Raw genomic sequence first — 22,841 nt, 5'->3', positions numbered from 1 at the left:
AACAACCCACTCTGTATTTCCCACAGGAAACCCTCTCCCCTCAAATTGGTGCGGAAACAGAATTAAACCACCCGTAGCACCCTATTAGTGAGGGCACTGAAGCGGAACACCCTGAGGTGAGGGCAGCACCGAGCTGTGGAGCATTGGCACAGAGCCCTGACTGAAACGCCTGGGGTTTGCCCCTTGAAGCCATTCCACAGCGGCCTATTTTAACAAACAAACAAGAGCAAAATTAAAAGAAAACAAACAAACAAACATGGATTGCTGACCCAAGGCCACCTTCCTCTCCCTTTTTACGAGGAAGCGAACTACATAAGAACCACTGGCGAGCCCCTACAGCCGCTTTGCTTTTCAAACGGCGGCCCGGGTGCGGAAACACCGGCGATATTCTATTGATCTTACTTTAAAACAGCAGCGAAAGAGGCGCTCTGCGGCGGTGCGGCCCGCCCATGAGGCGGTGGAGGCTGTGCCCGCCCTCATGAAGGAGGTGAGATGGGGGACGAGCTGGCGGCCGAGGACGAGACGCGTGAGTGGGAGCACGGCGGGACAGCCGTGAGGAGGGGGCTTGGGCGGGAAAGCTGTGAGGAGGGGTCTGGGCGGGAACGGCGCTGTGGAGGCAGTGCAGGCAGTGTCCCTCTCCTCACTATGGCTTTAAGAGCAGTAAGGATCCCCCCTCCTTTATTTACCCCAAATTCTGCATTTCAGCCTCCAGACACCCTGAGTGGTCTCTCAGTGTATTTCAGTGCCTGCATTTCTGCTTCTTTTTTTAATGAAGCCCCTCTTGCATAATAAGCCACCTGCTCGTTGGTGCAATGAGTCGCCTGTGCTGTGTGTGTTCACAGAGGGCATTTCTGCCTCAGAAATTAAGGCATTCGCTTAACTAAGGCTGAAAGTCTCTTGTTGTATGGGACAATGAAACGTTCTGATGCCTCTCTATGGCTTGTGGTTTGTCTCTAGTTGATAGTATCTTCTCAGTAGTAATGAAGTGTCAGGCCTATATGTTTGCAGCCGCATAGAATTAATGGAAGGTGCTCAAAACTACTTGATTTATGTTAGATAATGATAAGGCAGAGGCTTATCCACATCTAGGTCAGCAGTCAAGTGAATAGAATTACGCTTAATTACAGCTGAGGGCCTACCTGACATCATTTGCTTTCCAATGTTCTCAGAGTTAATCAATACAAATGAAATACCCTAACCTGCGCAAAACCATTCCTACATAGTCCAGCATTTCCTTCTTGTCTGTTGGGTCTTTTAGGGGTTGATTTTTGGCTAATGCAGGCAGCCTTGCTGCAGTCTTTAGGCTATGGGAACCAGTGGAGAGTGAAGCTGCTTGGGAGCTGTTTTGCCAGAGCATAAGCAGAACCACTTTGCTGATGCTTGGTGTTTGCAGGGTGGATTTAGATCTGCTATCTAGTATAGCACTTGAAGCTGTGCCTTGTGAGGACCTTTTCTTAGACCGGGGCACCTTTAGTGGCACAGAGCAAAACAGAGAAGATGGTTGTGCTCCCAGAGAGTGACGGGCCTGTTTGATCCTGACATGCTTATAAATAGTAGGTCTGAAAACCAGAATAGGGCAGCAGCAAAAGTGTGTGACTGAAGAATACTACCTGGATTTACATTTGGGTTAAAATACAAGCAGGTTTAGTTGACACAAGCATGTATTCTTGAGCAGGATCCCCATCTATCCTTAAACTGCAGCCTGAGAGATACAGGAAAAAAAGAACAAACAGAAGAGAACAGAGCATCTGTGCCAGCTCTCCAGCAGGATGTGACAGGCTGAGGGTCTGACTCAGTCACTTCTCTAAAGAAGTCTCTAAAACCATTAGGGCAGAGACTGAATCTGACAAAGGCTGGCAGCAGCCTTGCCAAAAGCCTTGAGAGCCTCCCTGTCAGGCTGCAGCAGGCCCAGAGTCACATTGCTCTCATTTCTTGGCAGGAGGGTTTGTTCGATTAAGGAGAAGATTGTTGAGGCAAGGCCCAGCACAGAGAGTAAACAGCTTTAAATTATGCCTCGCTGTGCAGGACAAATGCTGCCATTTGTGTAAATTAATGTGCAGAACTGCCAATGTCTATTAGGAGATACAGTACTGATCGCAGATGGACAGTGGTTGTGTGCTGCCTGGCTGGTTCACAGTGCAGGACAGGAGAACCATGTGTAAGGGCATCCTTGTAGAGCAGCAGGTAGTAAGTGGAATGACAGAAGGAAGAGTTTGTGTCTTCTGCTTGAGTCTTCACATCAGTTCTGGGCTTGGAGGGTACAAGATGTAATGGACCAGAAGGATTTGGGGCTAGAACAAATCCCTACAGACAGCAGATACTGAATTAGGACCTGAAGAGCTCAGAGAAGGGGAGATAGCAGGTAAAGATGAATCCAGCAAACATGCCAGCATCTGTATGGCTGGTATTCTTGCTGAAGGAATCTTTCTGCTGTCTTCGTTCCCTGAGGTCATGAGGGCTGGTGAGCTAATGGGGAAGTTTGTTTGGGCACGCTGCTCTGTTCTCCATGCCAGCACTGTGTCAGTACCAGCTCTTCTGTCTCTGCTGCAGTGCTTCATTCAGAGAAGGAGTTCCATGATGCAGCGAAGCGTAATGACACGGCCAGGATGGAGGAGCTCATCAAGAGAGGGGTCAATATCAAAGCCAAAAACAATGTAAGTCCCAGGTTTTCCTGCCTCCAAGCTGCCGGAAGTGCTGAGTGTGTTTGAGAACTACAGCTCCGTTACGCTGCTCTCCTCATTAGCTGCTCAATTGGCCAAAGCTTTAAAGTACACTGCCCAGTGCCAAATAGAACCTGTGGCAACTGGGCAGTTTCACAGCACACTTGAAAGCCACAGAAATGGCGTGCTGGGCAAACTGTAAAGTTCAAGCACCGACATAGGGTAGTAATTTATGGTTCTGTTTGGAGCCAGTGAGGTCACTGTCTGCAGAGCAAGGAGAGCAAGGCTGCGGCCAAAGAAAACTCTACACAGATTTGGGTCTTCAAGGAGGGTGATAAAAATGCACACATTCTGCATACACCAGCTTTGGCTCTCTCCTTCATTCTCTTCCAGACAGACCGAACCGCCTTGCACTGGGCTGCAGGAGCTGGGAGTGTGGATGCTGTGCGACTGCTCCTGGACCATGATGTGCCGGTGGATGATGAAGACAGTGTATGAAGGCAAAAATCCCTTGCTCATCCTGCAAATGTGTGCACTGCTGGGGGGTGCTGGGCTGGCAAAGGCTGCACCTTAGGTTTGAGTGGATGGCACAAGGCGCTTTGGTACCCAAGAAGCTGTGGCTTCTCTGCAAAGGTGTAGTGGCTTTTTGGAGCTAGCCACATTTTAGGGTGCCTCTGTGCTCTGTCTTCTGGCCTTTTTTTCTGCAAGCAGAGTGACCAGGAAAATGTCTGGGAGGATGCAAGATTTTCTGTATAGCACAGGAATGCTTACATTTTAATTAGCTTCTTGTCATCGTGTTGGTGAGGCTTGTGGAATTGCTGTGACAGCCGTCAAGTTCTCTCTTCCTCATCACAACCAGGCTAATAGACACCACTGACTAGGAGGTGGCAGTTAAGAGACACGTCTCTGCTCAGCTGTTGAGACTGTTGGTGGCAGGAATAATAGTAATTGGGCTAAATGGGAGCTTCATGGACAACTTAGCATTAGAATGGGGGTGGTAGTGGTCTGCAGTTTAGCTGTATGTATTTTTCTTTTCCTCTGCCCAGTTTGGAATGAATGCACTTCTCCTGTCTGCTTGGTTCGGCCACCTCCATGTCCTGCATATCCTCGTCAATGCTGGGGCGAAGATAAACTGTGTTAATAAGGTGAGTCTGATGGGGTGACCTTAGGTGAAGCCATCTTCACTTCCAAGCCTAGATTTATTCCTGAAACAGACATAATCATTGTAGCTATAGGGATGTATAAGGCTTTCTCAACTCAAGTTTCTGCAGCGCTGACATGGAAAGTGTTACAGAACTGGGAAATGGGTTTAGTAAATCAGCAGCCCATGCTTTTTAAAACAACCCTTGGATGGGGAAAGGAGCATGAATATTTTGGTCATAACTTGCCTGTCTGCAGTACATACTAGTACAGCTCTGGAGATACAGGGAGACTTCAGATGAGTCATTGCTAGTGGGAAAAAGTTGTTAAAAGAGACTTCCTCAGTCTTTCAACTTTCTAAACCAACTATTTTTGATCTCCTCTCCAGAATGGCAGAAACCTGCTTCATTGTGCAGCACAGAGAGGACACATCCGGGTGATGGAATTCATCATGGAGGACCTGGAAGATGTGTGTGTGGATCAGACGGACAAGGTGAGAATTCTTTTCACTCATTTATTTCACTAGGAGTGATATTGCTCATTTGAGTTTAGCAAGAATGTTGCCATTTGTTACGACAAAACGAGACTCTATCACTGCATGTTCCAGCAGCGGCTGATCTGTTCCTGAAGACAGAAATGCACTGGAACTGGCACAGATTTTTTTCTGCTCCTTGGCACTCGTGGTTTCTAGAATTATCCCCATTCTAGTCCTTGGAGGCTAAATGAAGCAACATGAGATCTACTTTTCCCCAGAAGAGATTCTGACTTGCTTGATAACTGATGTCTCAGATGTTATTTCTCTATTTTGTGTTATCCTTGGTTGCTATTAGTAGGCTTTTTATTCTCTGTTTTATGAATGTCTCCAGTGTTTTGTGAGACAGTTGTGAACATTGGTCCTGTAATTCTGTTCAGCTTGTGTTGTTAGCTTAACCCAGAGTACAGCAGAATACAAGTTAACAGCAGAATAAAAGAGTACTGTTTTTGAAGTGTGACACTTTTTGCCTGCATGGACACTAACTTTGCTGAGAACGGGGTGCTTGCAGCAGATGATGTGATCTTCTGCTTTCTGAGCCTTGTTGGGCTGTATTTTTTTTTTTCTGCTTTCTTTCAAAGATGGACAGGACAGCATTTCACCTGGCTGCAGAGCATGGCCAGCTGGAGGTGGTGGAGTTCCTAATCCGGCAAGGTTGCTCTCACAGTGCTAAAGACAAGGTATGGACATAAAACCACTCACAAGGGAATGAGGAGTCAGACATGGGATACCAAATAAGGTCAGTGCAGGCAAGTTGTCAGCATTTCTTACTGTGGTTGTGATATGTCAGGACTTTTCTTCCCTGTCCACCTGCAAGCCATTTGCTCCTCAGTCCATTCTGGATTTCTTTCCAGAATTTTGCAGGTAGATACACCAGCAAGCCTGGTGGACTGTACTCCACTTTAAGATGGCTGGGTTTCTTGACTTCATGCTTCTCTTAATACAAGACTGTTTCAGACTGATGCTACTGGTTATTGACTCTTATTCAGTCACTGTAGGGTACACTGCAAAATTATGTTGTATAAGCACTCAGTGTTATGATATATTTATAAGCATATATTTATGTGTGTGTATGAAATGACATTTACTTTCAGGAAAAGGATACAGCATTGCATTTAGCTGCTAAAAATGGACATCTTTCTGTGCTTCAGAAGATTGTAGATGTTGGAGTGGACCTTGATGAAAGGAACTTAGTAAGTATGTTTAATGAAACGAAAATTACATGAGTTTTGCTCTTTCTGTTTCTTGAAGTACTCTCCTGCCCCAGTTGTCAGGCTGAATGATCACTATTGAGAAGATAACTGATTTTTATCTGAAATGTGCATGTTTAAAAGGAGGTCACGCTTGCAGAGTATCAGTGAAAAGCAACATCCTTCTTGGACCAATATCCAATTTTAAAGCATCTCATTTTCTTTCTGTTGTACCTTCTGACCTACCTTATCACTCTGTTATCTCCCTTTTTCTCTCTGACCCTTGTACATTCAAGTGCCTAAATAGTTATTGAATGTGTTTTAAATTCAACTTCAGTGTGCTTTATGGTATTGACTTAGCCACTGAACATATGGCCCTTCTGTTTGAGATCTCTCTTTGATAGACCTGCTTCAGTAAATTCTGTGGTTAGAACACAGTTAATGACTTAGATAGCAAATATTGGCTCAGTTAAGCTAGTATTTATTCCACGGCACACTTCCAATTAAGTTTATCAGCTATTTTTTTTAGTCTTACTTGGTTACAGTCCCTCCAAAGTACATTTGATTGTCACTAAGATCTGAAAGAAAAAGGAAACCAGCAATTTTAATAACTGGTAGCATTTGTCACCCCCAGAATAGCTGTCCTCTCTGCAAGAGCAATAATAAAACCAGATGAATTCTGCTGCTTTCTTGCAAAGGAATGAGCTGCAGCCCTCGGAACAGTGAGAAGCAGTGTGGCCCGTGGGCCAGCTGTTTCCCATGGCATAAGGGCAGCGCAGTACTCTGTTAGTGACGGATAATTGTCTTTGTTATTTTCCTAACAATCACTTGGATGTCTCTGGCCCTCAGAGTTGTTGTTTTAACATGCCATGGATTCGGAAGATATGGTTGAGATCTGCTTATTCTACTAGTTTGTCTTGTCCTTGCTTACAGAAGAGCAATATGTTTCTTTTTTTGCTTCTCTCATCCTGTTTGTTCCAGGAAGGACTTACGTGTTTACACCTGGCTGCTGAGGGAGGTCACAGTGACTGTGTGAAGCTGCTCTTGGAAGCAGGTGCTGATGTTAATGCCCAAACTCAGGTGAGCTCTGTGGAGGTGACTCCTTTTTCAGAAGCTTTCTCTAGTGTGGCCACTGCACCTGCACAGCTTGTGCAACCTTGTTAGTACAGCCAGCAGCTCGTGCAGGGTTAGTTTCAAACTTTTTTGGGGGGAATGGCTATGTGATGTAGTGTAAGCATGGAGAAACACTTTGTGCAATCATTTAAGTCTCTAGAGAGAGCCTCTTGATCTCAGAAACTAGTCCTGCTCTGTAGATTCCTTTGTACTCCTGTTGCTATCATAACAGGATACCTGTAGAAAGGTCTTGGGTTCAGGCCTGCCTTAGGAAAATTGGAGTTGGCAGAAGTAGAGCAGAGAGTGCAGGTGAAAGCCCATGTGGCTTTGTATGAAGAGTTATGTGAAGCTGCTCTGGGATCAGGGAGCTGTGGAAATGGTCTGTGTGGATTTACTAGTTCTGGGGCATGGAGTTCTTGTGGGAAGGAAGCAGGGAGATCTCTGTGAGTAGTCTGTAACAAATGCAGCTTCTGAGATGAGGTGCTGACTAATACCTGTATTTTCTGACGTGCCTCTCAGAAGAAAATGAACTGTCTTCATTATGCAGCGCTGCATGGCTATGAGGAGATAGCCAGGATCCTTGTGGATGCAGGAATCCACACAGACGCTGTTAATCATGTAAGTTCCACTCATTGCTTTCATTCCATACTAGTAGGCAAAGACAACTGGTGAAGCTGTTCAAGAGCACAAAGCAACTTTGTAAAGACCAGTGCTGCTGTAGAGCCTGTGTGTATGGGGTAGTATCCCCAGTACCCCCCCAGTTCCGGTTGCCAGTTGTCTTATTTTGGACATTGTAGGCACAGTGAAGTCTTTTTGATGCCTTGGAGGTGAGTGCTTTCTAAGCACAGGTTCTTTTTTGTACAGCAAAATGCATCAGCGACACACATTGCGGTGCTGCAGAACTTCCCAGCATTGGTGAAGCTCCTCATTGATGCGGAGTGTGACCTTGACATTCCAGATAATGTAAGTCTGCAACTCTTTTTTTTTTTGTTTGTTTGTTTTTACTTGAAATGTGAACCCATTTTGTGGAAGATTTGATCACTTTGGGGACAGGGCTAAAGCGGAGAGCTTTAAAATGGGGAATAGCTGGAAGCATAATTTTGGAAATGTGAAGCCTGTGAAATGAATACTGAGTGCTGCAGTGAGGTGATCTCTTGATAGTACTCACTCACTGTGTGGGCTGTGCTATGTCTATGAGACCTGTGTAGAGAGACATGGTGTAGACTCTCCCCTCTTTGCTGGAATCAGGTGGCTGAAATTTCAGGCCAGAAGGTATTCCCCAAAACGGCTGGGGAAGTTAGCCTGAAGGTAGCTGGTTGTCTTGACTGATTATAATTTTGTGAATGAGGGGCTCTATTAACAAATTTGTAGCTTGTTTGCAGTGTTTTGGTTGATATTCATTCCTGTGGTGATGTTCTCTCCATACAACCGTACAATTGCCATGTTTTGTGTTTGATCTTTAATTTTTTTTCCATTAAATAATTCCAAGGTGCATACAGATCGAAGTGCATACACATTAAACAGACCCTTTGTCCTCAGAACAAAGAATTGGCACAGGTTCCTTCCTTCCTTGCCAAACTATTTGCCTATAGAAAATGTTTAAACAACACAAAATAAGACATGCCTACAAGTGAGCCCCAGGAGATGTATGAAGCTGAAGATGTTCTTTCTTCAGAATTAAATGTCATCAGGGTGGCATCCCAGTGCTAGGACAGGGACAGACCTTGGCTCAGCTTGAGGAACCCAGTGCCAGTTCAAGGTAGGAAAGTGTTTGTGTCTCAGTTGAAAAAGGGTTGGAGAGAAAAAGAAGGCAGAGCTAACACTGTTCTTCCAGTGCTCCTGTCTGGTATTGTTCTATCTTCACAGCCTCATGCTTGTGCCTCTTTGAAATTTATTGCTTTCACCCTTCTTATGCAGAGGCAGCAGACCTCACTTCACATCGCGGCAGAGCATGGCAGACAGGACATCGCTGAGATGATTCTCATTGCTGGAGTGAATCTGAAACTAACAGACAAGGTAAACGTCTCCATGGGTTGAATAAATCTTTGTCATTTTATATTTGTCCTAATTTTCAAGTGCTAGGAATAAAATTAAAATCTGGATGCTTCCAGGCATAAGGACTGGAAACATAACTGAGTAGGTTGTTTTGATGCCTTTTCCAGTAAAGAAGTGACTGGTTCTTAGGAAGATAGAAAACAGTTCACACAATGAGCAAAATTTCCTCTAAAATCTGCTCCAGTTCATGTTACTTCTGCTTGAGATACTGTGTACATTAATATCAAAGGTATAATGGAGGAATGATAAAACAATTCAGGGATCACAGTGTACATTTTAACAGGTTTAAAGTATCTGGCTTGTATAAATTTGGTACCAGTGTCCTGGGTTTTAGCCCCAAAATTTAAAAAGAAAAGGGAATTGTAGAGGAGTCACGTGTGTTGTGTGCAGCCCAAAAGCATTTTAATGTGCCTAGAAAATGCTGAAGAGGTCTTGGGCAGAGGTTAATGTAGTGTCTTTCATTAATATATGGGTTAAAGTGCACAAAAGCAGATCCAAAGCCACCTGGTTGAAACAGCCTTCAGCTGCAATAAACATTTGTCATCTTCCAGCAGTCTGTGGAACCACAGCAAGGCTCGGTGCAGAGAACACTGTCACGCTTTTCTGTGTGAAACTGGGTTTCTGCTCACATCTGAGACTAGAATCCTTCACGTGCCTGATGGCTGGGCTGGCTCACCTTCCTTGGTGCAACTTTCTAATCTTGTGTGTGCTCTCGCATACATATACAACACTCTCCCCACTGCCCAATTGCTTTATCCAAAATTATCTTCATGTAAGGAGTGTAGTTACATTTTCATAGCCCCATCCACTTGTGCTTTTCCCAGGAGTTCATTTTTAATCACACACTGTGAATCCAATAAAGTTAATGAGATTGCGCAAACCACTTTAGCTCTGTGCATCAACAAACCTGCTATGAAAAAGGCTGTAAAATGCCTTGGATTGTAGAGCTGAGCTAATCTGTTGAAGATAGCACCATATTGCATCCTGCACTGAAAGCATCCTGCAATCCACTGTGATTTACAGGATACATTCCCAGATGCTGCTGCCAAACTGACAGTTCTCCCATGGCAGTAGAAAAAATGCTGAAGGTCTTGGAAAATGACTCCACAAGCCTTGCGTGCAATAAGCTGAAGGTAACTCACATCTGAGACATAGTTTACAGGTGGAGAATAATGATCCTTCGTCACAGCTAGGTACATTTCTCAATAGGATCAGCTGCCTGCTGTTAATGACTGCCAGGTGAGCACAGCTAGGTCTTTTCCAGCTCATTTTTTTCCCCTTCTGATTTCAGCAAGGAAAAACATCTCTGGATGTTGCTGCCCGAGGCAATCACATCAACTTGGCAGACATGATTATCAAGGCTGATCGGTTTTACAAATGGGAAAAGGTGAGCAGCTTATACCACCATGCCCTGTGTTTTACAGGGTAGATGTAGTTTTATCGTTTCCACTGAGACTCCACATTACCAACTGTCAAAAGAAAAAGGAATGCAGGACATTCTGTGACAGCCTGACCTCAGCTTCCATTTAAAAGAAAACAAAAGCTCTCAGCATGTCAACCACATCTACTTAAGGCTTTTTATTTTTTGAAAAGCCTCTGTTGTTAGAAACTTCAGGCTGTGGTGAAGTGAACAGGGGTTTTTATTTCTTCTTCCCAGAAGGAGAAACTGAAGCACTGAATAGGTAAATGCTTGGCTTGAGGTCAACATCTGTGACCTTGGGAGTTACAGCAGTTACTCACCTCTTACAAATATCATTTCTTGCAATCTTGAGTGATTGTTTCTTGTTGGAATAACCAAATTCCCTCTCAAACTTCCCCACAGCTGGGGCTGTTCCCTCTGTGTTTCCTAGAGTGGGACTTCAGTGTCTCCTGTGTGCAGGGTACAGCTGCTCAACCTCAGCCCCTGCCTCCAAGTCCCAGATCTGTGCCCAACGCAGTCTGAGCAGAGGGCTTGTTATAAGCACAGCTGAACACCACATTCCTTGCACCTTTGTGGACTTAGTGTATTCTCCACCACCAGGAAAGGCAATACTCTAGAAGGGAAGGAAAAGGAAGCAGAGGCACAGAAGTAATGCTGTGTCAGGCCCTTGCATGGGCTTCCCACATAGCCCTAGGCAAAGTCATTTATCTGGCTAGCAGTCTGACAGGCAAAGGAGTTGAGCACGTGCCTGTGTTCCAGGGGCGCAAGGAAATCTGATTAAATGATTCTTCATACATGTTCCAGTTAAAAGGTACTATGGAAATGCCAATCTATGATTTGCATGGGCTTCCACAGCAAAGTTGCTATTAACTGTATTTGTTAACATGCACGATTAAAGTAGAGTGAAACAAGAATAAAAGAAATGTGCTGCACCAGAATGAGCTCATAGCAACCTGCAGAGATGAGTATGTGGGAGGCAGCAGAATGACAGCTATGTAAAAAGCTTCAGTGATAGCAGGAGGGCATGTGCAGGTTTTGGCTCAGGGAGCACGATGGGGCTGATGTCAGTAATACCAACACAATAGATCATTAATGTCCCAGCTTCACTGAGGTTGTCAGCCTCCACAAGACAGACCTACTGCAGATTGACATGAAAACAAGATACAGTTTCACACTTCAATGCCAGCAGGAAAGCAGCAGGACTCACCAAATTGCATCTTATCCCACAAAAGACTGATAGCAGTCTGCAATATCCCACACTGAAACTCCTGTTCTGGCTTTGCAGGACAACCTGAACAGTGACTCCAACTCCTGGGTGGCAAAGCACTTGACCTTTAAGCAAGATCACAGGGTGGAAACACAGCACATTCGCTCAGTAATGTGGAGGTTAGCTACTAAATACCTCAAACCTGGTGAATGGAAGAAGCTGGCACATTACTGGAAATTCACTGATGCGCACATTAGAGCCATTGAGCAACAATGGACAGGTATAAAGCATTGCCCAACTGTTTTCTGTACTTCATTTGGACTGCATTTCCAGGATAAAGGTCTGCAGTACTACTGAAGCATGAAGAAAGCCACCTGGCTTACTTGAAGCAACCAAGATGTATTTAATGAGTAGGGAGATATCAGTATACTTTTTCCGGGAGTTAGAATCACACAAGCATGGGTGTCAGTTGTCCATTGCTTTGTGTCTGTGAGGTGCTGCCAGATCTGTGAGGCCTTGCTACAGAAATTTGAAAATTCTTTTTCTTTAGGACAGAAAAAGACTTGTTTATCATTATCCTCTCTAGGAAGCTGAATGAAGGCAACAGCAGAGTCCCATTTGGAATTTAACAGATGCCTTAGTAGCACCACGTTCTGGAAACAGATCATTGCCAGTTTGGTGGCCACCCTTGGGAGCCCCTGTACGCTAAGCAAGGAACTAAGCTGTGCTCCTAAGGCTGAAATTCTGTACTGATGTAAAAGGTTGCCTCACAATCCCAAGCTCATCCATTGCTTCCTCCATTACCTTTAATATTAATCTAGCAATCTGACCAAACAGGAGTTAAGCTAAATTGTACTTTACAGCATCAAATCCAAAGAGGAGGGGTGTTCAAACTCAGGAGATCAGAAATCAGCTTCAGTCAGGGTTATGGACTGCAAAGTGCAGTTTCAGTTTCATTTCACCAGGTACTGCAAGCTACAGGGAGCACGGCCACAGGATGTTGCTCATCTGGCTACACGGTGTGATCATGGCAGGAGAAAATCCAGTCAAGGGATTGTATGAAGGTCTTGTGGGCATTGGAAGAAGAGATTTAGCAGGTAACACTTTTGTTTTCCTTCAAATAGTACACACTAAGCACTAGTTGAATTATGTTGCTAATACAGCGTATACAGAGAAAAACATAAGTGAAACCAAGTCACAGGGGCTGGAAGGTACAGTGCCCTGTCCCACCTCACGCCACCATTCAATGTGTCATTTCTCTTCTTGTTATTTGATAAATTAATGCATCCTGCCACAGCTTTATGCCTGCAGCACGAGGACAACCATTAAACATAGATCAAAACATCCTTTAGTAAACATACTGCGTTATCAATACCCGCCCAGACCCTTAATGTTAAGAAAATTCTCTTTTACAGAAAGCATTCGGAAAAAAGCAAATGCAGACCCTGCTTCTCCAAGGAAGTGCACAGTAATGTGATACCCAAAGGGAGAAGAATCACTTGCTATGCTACTTACCAGAAGGCAGCTATAACTTCAGGGTTTGTCATAAAAGTTGGCATCACTGCTGCTACCTTCTTGGTCTGGAACTACAAGGATATCAGCAAATAGTAGCAGTCTAAATGCCTGCTTTATAAAGAATTGGGATTTTATTGGCTATTCCCTATGTTCCAAATACTGTAATAAGATGTAAGTCACAGTATGACAAGTGACACTATTGGGAAATACTGCAGTATTTTACTGTAACTTGCTTGCATCACGATTTTGTATGTAAGTTTTTAGTTGTCAGTTTTATAAATTGGGGAGAATGCCTTTGAGAAACGTTCTTTACGTATCTGTTTTGTGTTTGTTTCTGGTCTAATGCTTTTGTCTTAGATTTGTTCTCAACTTCCCTCTTAGCACGGGAGTTTGTTCAGAAAAGTTGAGGTGACTACATGGTCTGTGTAAGGAAAGGATCATTAACATTCATCGGTGTAACACGTATAATTCAGCTGGGTCACTTCTTTAATCTCTGGGTTGTCACTTGAAAAGCTCAGATGAGCATGGAGTTATCTGCGTTCTAAGAGACAAAGAGTGAAGTTGTTAAGGTAACCTGAAGGTTCATCCAGAGCATTGCTGCATGGATTTTACTGTTTTAACCCAAAGATGTTAGCATTGATTATTTTACACAGTCTCTCCTAAGGACAGTTTTCATAAACCCAGATTTGACCCATCAGCTTTTGTATTTTTAGAGTGTTTCAAGTAGAAAAAATGGCTGTATTTCAATGAATCAGAATGTTACTGTTAAATTTGCGCACTTTGTCTTAGTCAGCCTTTTCTTAAAAAAAAGAATTAAAAAATACACAAAGAAACAAATCCAACAACAAAACAAACCTGCACAATTCTTACTCATTGCTAACCCAGCACAACCCTGTAATTACAACTGTTCAATACAAGAGGCAAATTCAAGCCGAAGGTCCAGCTTTTCTTAACTTCTAAAAGGTACCCATAGAGGTAAACCTAGACTACAGAAAGCAACACTGCTGTTCTCTTGCAATCAGTAGAAGAGGCAATTGCTGAAATTGGAGTTTTATTGAAAACCGTTTTTTAACAGCTAGCAAGAAAGTTAAAAATTTCAAATGGAAACTAACTTGCAACACAACATACGGAGCAAATAAGTGATGGCATCATTGGCACTTAAACAACTTTTAAATCAAATATTCAACAAAAATATATGTCAGCTTATAAGTACACAACCTGCATGTGGCAATATATACAGCTGAATGAAAATATAAAAAGAAATACCGTTCTGTTGAAGAACAGGATAGTGAAGACTTTGGTAGCAAAAAAATGTCTTTGTTTTTAAAACTGTCGTCTTCAAAGATGCTTTCTTGAATTCAAAGACTAAAAATTAAACAGATGCCCTGTTACATTGTTGAGTGCTTATTGTCCGCGAGTAGCTCACTGACTTGATCCTGCTGGAATCACACAGTGATAATCGGCTAACACAAGGAGAAAGGCAGAGTAGGAGCAGGTGATTGTATGCAGGAGGCCCACCAAACTGATTCCTCGTTTTCAATGGCAGTTTCACTGCTCTTCTGGCTCACTGCTGGTATGAAGACTGATCTTTTGGACTTCCAGTTCTTCTGCGCTGACCATAGAGGGATCAATGGCTGCATACCGGGTACCATGGAACTGCAGTAAATGAATCTGTTGGATATAGAAAATAGCAGTGAAACTGGTGTAGATTAAGAGACATTCCTTATGGGTAATTTTTCTGTGAGGATGAAGTTGTTGGCCCGGAATACAAGAGTATAGACAAAGGACTGAGGGAACAGGTAGAAACCAAGCCTCCAAAACCAACCCTCGATAAACCTGCAGCACAGTTCTTTATCAGCAATATGGGAGCGTGAGTAAACAGATCAGGCAGTAAAAGAAAAAAAGCTAGCTCAGAAAAAGTTTCCTGTTGTTTCAGCAACACATCTGTAGATTAGGTTTGAATGCAGACACTCACTTGAATGTATAAATTGACCTCAGCACTCCTGCAGAGATAAGGGAAATTGCCTCCTGTTTTGAGATGAGCTCTTCTGGCATTAGGATAAAGTTTATACATCTCTTCTTTCGCTTCAGTTGAGAGCGCGCTCTGGTCAAACACCTGTGCAACAAGTTACAACAGTTAATTCTGAGTCGAGTCAGATTTTGCTTATTAAATCAAGTTGACAAACCCTGTTTCTAGAAGCAGTTGCCAGCTTGTCCGTGGAACAGTTTTAATGAAACAGAAAACGAGCAAACAAGTTAAGCATCAGTGACTAGAAAGCTAACACTGATAGGTAAACATTTGGGTATTCTGTGCAGTAACAGCCATTAATTCAACACAGAAGAGCCGCTGTCTTATCCAGTCAGTAGAAGAACTATTTAAATACAGAATTAGATGGTGCAAATATTTATTAAGTTGCAAACACAATATCCAGGCCCTGCTTTCCAAGAGGAGAAAATGATGTTTGGAAGAAAAAAAAAAGTATTTAAAAAATTAAGCTGAAATAAACTTACATCCATAATAGTTACAGGGATGTCTCGGATTTTATGAGGTTCCACATAGGAGTTCTGGCAATTGAGGGTAAGTCTCGAGGCAAGCTCACTCTGGCCCAGACTCTCCAGCTTTCAGTAGAGACAAATAGTGATTAATAACATACTTCACTGCAGGAAGTTAATGTAATAGTAACAGCAGAGCCAAAGAGAAGACAGCTCCTTAGTTTTAAAGGGAAACATGACTGCACTTCAGATGAAGATCACAGTTCCAACTTAATATTTCGCTGCATGAGACAAATACTTAAAACGTTTAATTAATTGTTCCTGCCTCTAGAGCATAGCCTGCAGATGGATCTCAGCACTTATTCCCATTTCCATCTCTCTCTTAGCCACCTCTCTTCCAATATACTTAGATAAATGGAACAGTAAGGTAGACAAATCTCAGCACCAGTTAAATTGCAAGGGCTGTTGCATCCAGCACCTGCTGAGAATCCATCCACCGTTCACTTGTGGGTAAGTAAATGAAGAAAGCAGCAGAAATGTCTACAACCTCCCGTCTATTAAGTGAATATCTCACAAAGATTGACATTACAGCCATTGGAGTTCACAGCCACCTACCCTGTCCACCATGAAATCAATCCCATCGGCCATTTCAGGGTCTACAGGACCAGATGCAAAATTCCCAAGGACAATTTTTTTCAGCATAAAAGCAGGCATCAACCAAAAGCTAAAACAGAAACAAGATGTAACAATCAGAATTAAGATGCTTCCTTTCGAGCCCTCCCTTTTCTTGACTTTTGTGCAAGAATTTCAAATGAAATCATGAAGATGCTTCAAGAGCAGAGATGGAAAACCTTGCAGATAGGTGACTGGAATGCTCTGGAAAGCTGCTGCATTGCAAGGGTGTATTTTAAACACGGTGAATAACACTTTCCTCACTCTAACTGGAAATCAAGTAGAATTCTTAAGTTTGACCACATCCTTAAATGATCACAGGAAATAAATACAAGAGGAGCCTGTCCAATTCCACACTCCCAATTGTGGTAACTTCTGTTTCCTTTATAGGATGGTTTTAAAAGTCGCATGTATTCCAGCCCTCACCATTAGGAACGCAGGCTGAAAACAAGTTAGACACACGTCGAACCAGATCAGCGTGGAATTTCATCAGAAAATACATAAATGCCACCAATCTCATTGCTTGTCTCAGTCTTCCTTACCTGTTTGCTGTCCATGTCTGATTGAAGATGGAGGTGTCGCTAAAGGCATTACATAGAATCAGAGACTGAACTCGGGGAGATTTGTGTGTGTATTCAGCAAATTTTTGAGCCAGGAAACCTCCTAGAGAAGCTCCAAAAAGATGAACCTAATTGAAAAAGGAAAACCAAACCAAACAGATCACGTTACATTTGAGAACTAAGTGACCCTTAAGGGCCAGGTTACAAAAGGTTCTTCAAGTTTTACCTTGTCCTTATAGCTCATTTTTAAAGGGGAAAAAAAAAAACAACAGATCAAAAAGACCTTCAATGTAGGTTCTTTGATTTACAGGAAGAGATAAACACCGAAAAAAGGAAGCGTTTCCTGATCACAATTCTAATTTCTGTGTGCTCATCGTGCTTAAGTAAAATGTGAACATTTCACTTTATATTCAATGGTTTTTCCAATCCGAGGTACTTTATGGTGGTATTCTGTACAGCGTGAGTTATGAGGGATAACTTCAGCAGGACCTTCAAGCATTAAGTTTTTATGGCAACTATATATCCATCTCTGGGCACTCACTTTATCCAGCTGAAGGTGGTCTAACAGTTTTCTGAATCCATCACAGAACTCAAGGTGATCCCAGTACACCGGGTACTGCAACTGAAACAACAGACAAGACACAAAAAGCCAGTCTCTAATCATCAGATGTCAACCTCCTGCTACAAAGTTACACCCATTCTCACGTTCAAGGTTTCTAGCTGGTACTCACAGCAATAACTCTGTAACCCCATCCGGTCAGTGCCAAAATTTGCTGGAAAAACACATCTGCAGTTCCACTTACAGGAGGAAGAAATATGAGTGGGCACCGAATGCTCCTAGGTCCTGCATCGTACAGCGACCAGACTTTACTGTCATCATCATCTACTATTATCTGGAAGAAGAGGAGCAGAGAGGGGGTGAGAAACACAGGACTGAAATGAGCTTCTTCAAGCATGTTCCAGCATTGCTACTACAAAATATTTGTCATTCAGTAAATATTACGGTATCCAAGACTCTATCAAATAAGACCAGCTTTTATTTCTCACAACAACTTTCTTCTCTAAGGCTGTTTACTAAGCAATGACAACGCTTCCAAGGATGGAGCTGGAGACAGAACTACGACCAGGCACTGTCAGACCCATTTATACAGTTCCACATGAGGAGAAATATGCTTGGAGCCACTGTGCCACAGCCCAAAAGAGAACCACAGGGCCAGCTCACAGTACCCAGAACAGCAGCCTTAGGCTGGAAGAGCCTGCGCTGCCCCCAGGGTCACATTTTTAACTAGTCACTGACACTCCTATTTACTGGACAAAAGATGTTACAGGTCTGGATGTGTGCGAGTCTACTGAATTAAGCAGCTAACCACAGATTATTGATTTAAAGCAGTTACACCCGATTGCTAGGGATGTACTCAACTCCCAGAGCAGCACTGCACAGCTGACCTGGAAAGAAATAAGCACATGTCAGGAGAGCCCGGAGTCCCTAAGACACAGCTGGCTGAAGCAGATTATCCACCACAAGCTGCTCACAGAGGGCACATAACATGCCAGAAGCAAGAAGTCACAGCAGAAATAGTATCTTCAGAAGTATAGGAATTAGGTAACGATTGTCTGCTCCAGCCTTGCTGAAGCCTGGCTCGCTTTTACAGGGCCTGACCTACCAACAAGCAGTTTTGTGTGTATTTAGCACGCTGGTTTCAACCCTCCTCACCCCAGCAAAAAGCATGCAGCTCATTCCAGATCAGCAGTCACAAATCTAAGGAAAGCCTGCATCGCACAGCAGGAGTTCATCCACGTGTCGAGATTCTGTAATTTTTTGAATAGCACCACAGAAGCATAATTCACTTTCCCATCACAGCAATTAAGCTTCTCAGGGAGTTAGGGAACAGTGTATCACTTTTGCTTGATTAACAAATCTGCTTGTAATAAAGCCGGTATTTCAAGCTCTGGGAACATGTGAGGAATCACATGATACTGCTGTTTTGTGAGATCTCCAAGAGAAACAAAGAAAGATAGATTGCATAGCAGGGCTTCCCAGACCACTGAAGCCATTAAGAAAACACACACACACACACACACACAAAAACCCCCCACCACCCTGCACAAAAGCCCTCCTAAAGCCTCCCAAAATCAACCCTTCACATAACCTCCAGAAATTACAGCTCAGCTGTTATTCTACAGTAACTCTGGAGACATTCAAGGTAGCTGTCAATGGCTACAGCAGAATCTTGAGGAGGACTTCCAGAGGAGGAGCAACACCTTACTTAAGAAAGGAACTGAGGCTCAGAGGTAAAGTTTCTTTCCTCAAACTCAACGGGTTTAAGCTGTTGTATTTGATTTCCAGCCACATCCCAGATACTACTACAGCTCAAGAACAATGCTAAGTGATGTTGGATGGTTAACTGCTGGCTTGGTAGGGCATTAACTTTTTTCAGGTCCGTTGCTGAAGAGCATTTACAGTCAAAAGTCAAAACAGCTGACAGTTAAGGTAAAAAGGGCAAAATCTGTACTTCACTGAAACAAGCGGCAGAACTTCCCTTGAGTTTAGCAGAACCAGAGTGTCCTCTGCTGATGATTTTAAAGAAGGACTGATCTAAAACAGAAAGTGGTGTATATTGAGGAGGAGACCCCCTATACAGTGGTACAGCGTCTGGTCTGATTCAGCCCTAATTTGTACTCCCTTCTTCCTTCATTTTAGGCTTAAGAAGCTGCAGTACCCCCACCAACAGTACAGCAGCCATGACAAGGACCAGTGTGGCTGCAGCTCCCCGTGGACAACCAGACTGTTTATCTGAGCTGAAAAATCAGGTCAGGGCCACTCACCTTGTGGCACTTGTTGACTTTAGGGGCCACAAATCCAAATGCAGGTTCAGAGGAAGAGCTTAAGACTTTGCCTAAGAACATTATTTTCTGCACTGTACTTCCTGTTTCTGACAAGAGCAGAAGGGCAATGGAGCTGTGCATTTCCTGCTGCGTTTGAGAGGAGCATCTTAACATGTTTTCAAACAGTGTTGGCTCTGCTTCTTTAGGGTAACCTGACAGCAGTAACAGGCACTGATCAGGAGTAACAGTGATTGGCCATTCCTTCCTCCACAGTGCACATGCTTTCCTTAAGCCTTTGGGAAGATAATGTAAGCATAAGTACTTCCCACGCCCGCCAGAAACGAGGACTATTTTACTTCTACCTTCTTCATACCCCATATTCATCACTGTAGCATCACTTTACTTTGGAGATGGCTGAATCACTCAAGGGGGAAAGGCAGTCTGAAGGTCACCAGAAACCCTGTTAACAGCAGCTTTGGCTTACACGTGTTCTTATTTCTGAAATCCTGAGCAGCCAGCAGCAGCTGAAGGCAGAACCACGTCATGAGGTTAACGTCTTAGAGAAAGCCAGGCACACTTAAGCATTGTTCCTTAGGTTTGGGGACACAGTCCCTTTACAGTGGCCCAAACGGAACCAACTAGTTGAAAGAAGTAGTGCTGTTCTTGCCTCTTCTGCCAGCACTGCCCTGCAGCCCAAAGAGCTGCCCACATTAAAGAACGGAACCAGCTGGAAGGCAGCAACTGCGAGCTGCTGCGGAAGTGCTTGCCCAGAAGCATGTGAAAAGTAAGAGTGTGCTTTCAGGCACTCCTAAGACATGTGGGGAAACAGTTTGGCTGGATGAGCACAGCCACAACTGTTCTGCATTATCCCAGAGCCAAACTGCTTGAATTCCTGTGCCACAGATTTACAAGGAGAGATGCAGCATGCAAGCTGAGGACTGTGCTACATACCTTTTTAAGAGGAACTGTGCTTCTGAACCAGTTGTAGTCAGGAGAGACTTTAATCTCTCCCATGATGTTTAGGAAAAAACTCGGGTCAGACTGAAACAAAGAAAAACAATGTTTGAAATCAAGAACATGGGTTTCCTTATGCAGCAGGCAAGAGCCGTGCCATGCACACAAGGCATCTGCAGGGAGCCGCTCACAGCAGCATTGCACTGCATCTGACTCGCGCCGTTTCCTCATCCTCACTTGTCATCACAAACCACACAACTGTGCTCCCACGAGGCAGTCACCCAACTGCCTTACTGCACTGCTCCAATTAGGAAATGACAACGCTCTTGTAATGGCACAGTCCCGGTAACAGCTGTAGAGAAAGACAACTGTTGCAGGCTGTAAGGGCCTCATAGAGCTAACAGCACATATTCACTTTGTTTTTAAATGCTCTGAAGAGTCCTGAGGCTTTAAATCTGTCCTTGCAGCAGCTGACTTGTCAGGAGTTACACACAAATATATCCTTAACTAATACAAACTGATTTCAGAATCAGACCCATGGAAAAGTCCACTGATTTACTCTGAAATACGTATTCAATACAACACAAACATGATGGAGTTTCTTACAGTAGATAACTTCTAGATTTATCTTTTTAAACCTGAGACCATTAGCTTCCATTTATACAACTGATGGCATCAGACGGTCCTGAAGCTCATAGACTTCATAGCTTTGCCCTCTTTGAAAGCCAGCTGCCCCAGGAGATGATTTCCATGCAGTCATACACAGCACAACAAAACAAAGCGACTTTGATGGTCATTACCTAACAGCCACCGAATACAAATCAATAGCTTTGGTTTCTTAATTCCCAATAAAATGAGAGCCCGGTATGTTGTGCAAGCCATTCCAATCCATTTCACCTTGCAGAAAAGCTGCCAGTGTGTAGCATTAACGAGCTTTGTGCTACAGCTGGATTAGCAGTTATCTACAATTTCCTCATCTCTCACTCTTCGTTTGCTAGTTCCCATGGACAGAAAGCATGCATTTTCAAAGGGGAAGCACTTTCCGTACCACAAGACCAGACCCATCTCCCCCATCTCGCTGTGTGGTGCACCTCACACACCTAACGGAGGGTTTCAGAGCTACACGGTTTCATTTTGGGGCCCGCATCAACCATTCTGCTACTTGTCAGAGTCTGGCAGCACATCAAACTGCAGTGAAGGTAAGAACAGCTTTTCCAGCAGCCTGCAGAGCAGCACGCTCACATCTTAAGGGGATGCTGGTCATTACTGAAAGGAAACAGCACTTCAACGACTAATTGGCTTGCAGAGCTTGCAGTAATTAGTTTTCCAAAAGCCATTCAGCAAAACACGACGTAGTGGTGGTCAGAGCCTCACAGCTCTGTGCACAGACACAAAGACAACAACTTCCCACAAACAAACGTGCTCACTGCAAACAGCCCCTGCACTCCCACTGCCATCCTTCCTCTGCACCCTTAAGCTGACCTGTGGGCTGTCAGTGGGCAGGATAAAGGAGCAGGCTTGACACAGGCGAGCTCTGCCCTTTACCTTGGCCAGCACAAGCGGTCCAGAGTCCACCTGGATCTCAGCACCGAGGTTTGCAAGGACCTGTCACCGCATGTGGAAGGGAACCGCCGGCCCTGGGCTGCTCTCAGCTCCTTCCTCGCACAGTGCCTCAGTGAGTGCAGTGCCCTGCCAGAAGCGTTTGCTGAAGTCAGTGACCTCGTATCGAAGCAGCCTGTTTTGTTTCCTTTTTTCCCCTTTGACACAGAAATGCATGCAGATGTGTGCCAACGAGGGCTACGTGCAGGCAGAGCTGAGCCGAAGGGCAGGAAACAGCAGCGATTTGGGGCACAAATCTGCAACCTGATGCTGATCGCAACCGATCCCATAGAAACCGGAGCTCCATCTCCAGTAAGAACAGCACCCCGAGGACCGCCAGCCTCAGGAGGGCTCCTCCAAGCACCGCACCAGCAGCCCCGTGTCCGCCTCTTCCCCACGACGAGACCCACGCCATCAGGGCCGCCCTCCCCTCGCCCACCCTCACAGCAGCCGCCCCTCGGCCTCAGCCCCGGGCGAGCTCTCCTCGCACAGCCCCTCAGGCCGCCCCCAACCCACCGGAGCCTAAGAGACCCCGCAGCCCCCCTGAGGAGGGGTCCCCGCCGGTCTCCATGGCGACGCCCCCCACACACACCTGGGCGCAGCGCTGGCGGCTCGGCCCTGCCCGGCTCAGCGGGGCGCGGTGCCGCCTGCACCGCTCTCCTCCGCCGCCGGCCGCTACTTCCGGGTGCTGCCCCGCGCCGACCACGTGACCGCAGAACGGGACGCCATCACTACCGAGGCGGAAGAACAGAAGCGGAGAGGCGGATCACGTGGCCACGCCTCCGGGTCGTGATTGGTCGGCGGGGCTGCGAGGGCTCTTTCGTGGTCGCGCTGCGGGCCTTCAGCGTTTCTCCTTTGTGTCCGTGTCTCAAACAGAGAGAACGCCGTGACAGCGCTGCTGGCTC

General features: G+C 44.7%; 2 protein-coding genes across 5 annotated transcripts; one reads left to right on the top strand and one right to left on the bottom strand.

Annotated features, from left to right (window-relative positions):
- Window positions 1–352: 352 nt before the first annotated feature.
- Window positions 353–19,594, top strand: ANKDD1A (ankyrin repeat and death domain containing 1A). 3 transcript variants are annotated; one of them, XM_072345675.1, is made up of 15 exons: window positions 353–487; window positions 2,551–2,654; window positions 3,054–3,152; window positions 3,707–3,805; window positions 4,189–4,293; window positions 4,914–5,012; window positions 5,427–5,525; window positions 6,504–6,602; window positions 7,155–7,253; window positions 7,500–7,598; window positions 8,553–8,651; window positions 9,982–10,077; window positions 11,396–11,597; window positions 12,283–12,414; window positions 19,259–19,594. In XM_072345675.1, exons 2-15 carry the CDS (start codon window positions 2,607–2,609, stop codon window positions 19,444–19,446), a joined length of 1,563 nt encoding a protein of 520 aa, XP_072201776.1. In that variant the 5' UTR covers window positions 353–487; window positions 2,551–2,606; the 3' UTR covers window positions 19,447–19,594. The 3 variants fall into 3 exon arrangements, with proteins under 3 accessions (XP_072201776.1, XP_072201775.1, XP_072201777.1); XM_072345674.1 differs by having other exon boundaries at window positions 466–526; XM_072345676.1 differs by lacking the exon at window positions 19,259–19,594 and adding an exon at window positions 12,733–13,606 and having other exon boundaries at window positions 466–526.
- On the bottom strand, window positions 13,869–22,686 carry SPG21 (SPG21 abhydrolase domain containing, maspardin). Of its 2 annotated transcripts, XM_072345677.1 has the most exons (10): window positions 22,529–22,660; window positions 21,883–22,026; window positions 20,335–20,424; window positions 17,289–17,450; window positions 17,099–17,179; window positions 16,540–16,685; window positions 15,941–16,049; window positions 15,344–15,451; window positions 14,808–14,948; window positions 13,869–14,503 (listed from the first exon to the last, which is right to left on the bottom strand). In XM_072345677.1, the coding sequence occupies exons 3-10, from the start codon at window positions 20,395–20,397 to the stop codon at window positions 14,381–14,383; spliced, it is 933 nt and encodes a 310-aa protein (XP_072201778.1). In that variant the 5' UTR covers window positions 20,398–20,424; window positions 21,883–22,026; window positions 22,529–22,660; the 3' UTR covers window positions 13,869–14,380. The 2 variants fall into 2 exon arrangements, with proteins under 2 accessions (XP_072201778.1, XP_072201779.1); XM_072345678.1 differs by lacking the exon at window positions 21,883–22,026 and having other exon boundaries at window positions 22,529–22,686.
- Window positions 22,687–22,841: the final 155 nt, after the last annotated feature.

The sequence above is a fragment of the Excalfactoria chinensis genome, chromosome 10 (genome assembly GCF_039878825.1).
Source record: "Excalfactoria chinensis isolate bCotChi1 chromosome 10, bCotChi1.hap2, whole genome shotgun sequence".
Classification (NCBI taxonomy): domain Eukaryota; kingdom Metazoa; phylum Chordata; class Aves; order Galliformes; family Phasianidae; genus Excalfactoria; species Excalfactoria chinensis.
This window is presented reverse-complemented; position numbering and strand designations above follow the sequence as displayed.

What these genes read in the sequence shown, in the direction of transcription:
- ANKDD1A (XM_072345674.1), top strand. Translation starts at nt 493, where the DNA reads ATGGGGGACGAGCTGGCGGCCGAGGACGAGACGC. An exon ending in GGTTTTACAAATGGGAAAAG is followed by an intron (nt 10,078 to 11,395) that starts GTGAGCAGCTTA and finishes CTGGCTTTGCAG; the next exon opens with GACAACCTGAACAGTGACTC. An exon ending in CATTGAGCAACAATGGACAG is followed by an intron (nt 11,598 to 12,282) that starts GTATAAAGCATT and finishes TCATTTCACCAG; the next exon opens with GTACTGCAAGCTACAGGGAG.
- SPG21 (XM_072345678.1), bottom strand. Translation starts at nt 20,397, where the DNA reads ATGGGAGAGATTAAAGTCTCTCCTGACTACAACTGGTTCAGAAGCACA. An exon ending in CAGACATGGACAGCAAACAG is followed by an intron (nt 16,050 to 16,539) that starts GTAAGGAAGACT and finishes TTTCTGTTTTAG; the next exon opens with CTTTTGGTTGATGCCTGCTT. An exon ending in TCCCTGTAACTATTATGGAT is followed by an intron (nt 14,949 to 15,343) that starts GTAAGTTTATTT and finishes CTTGTTGCACAG; the next exon opens with GTGTTTGACCAGAGCGCGCT.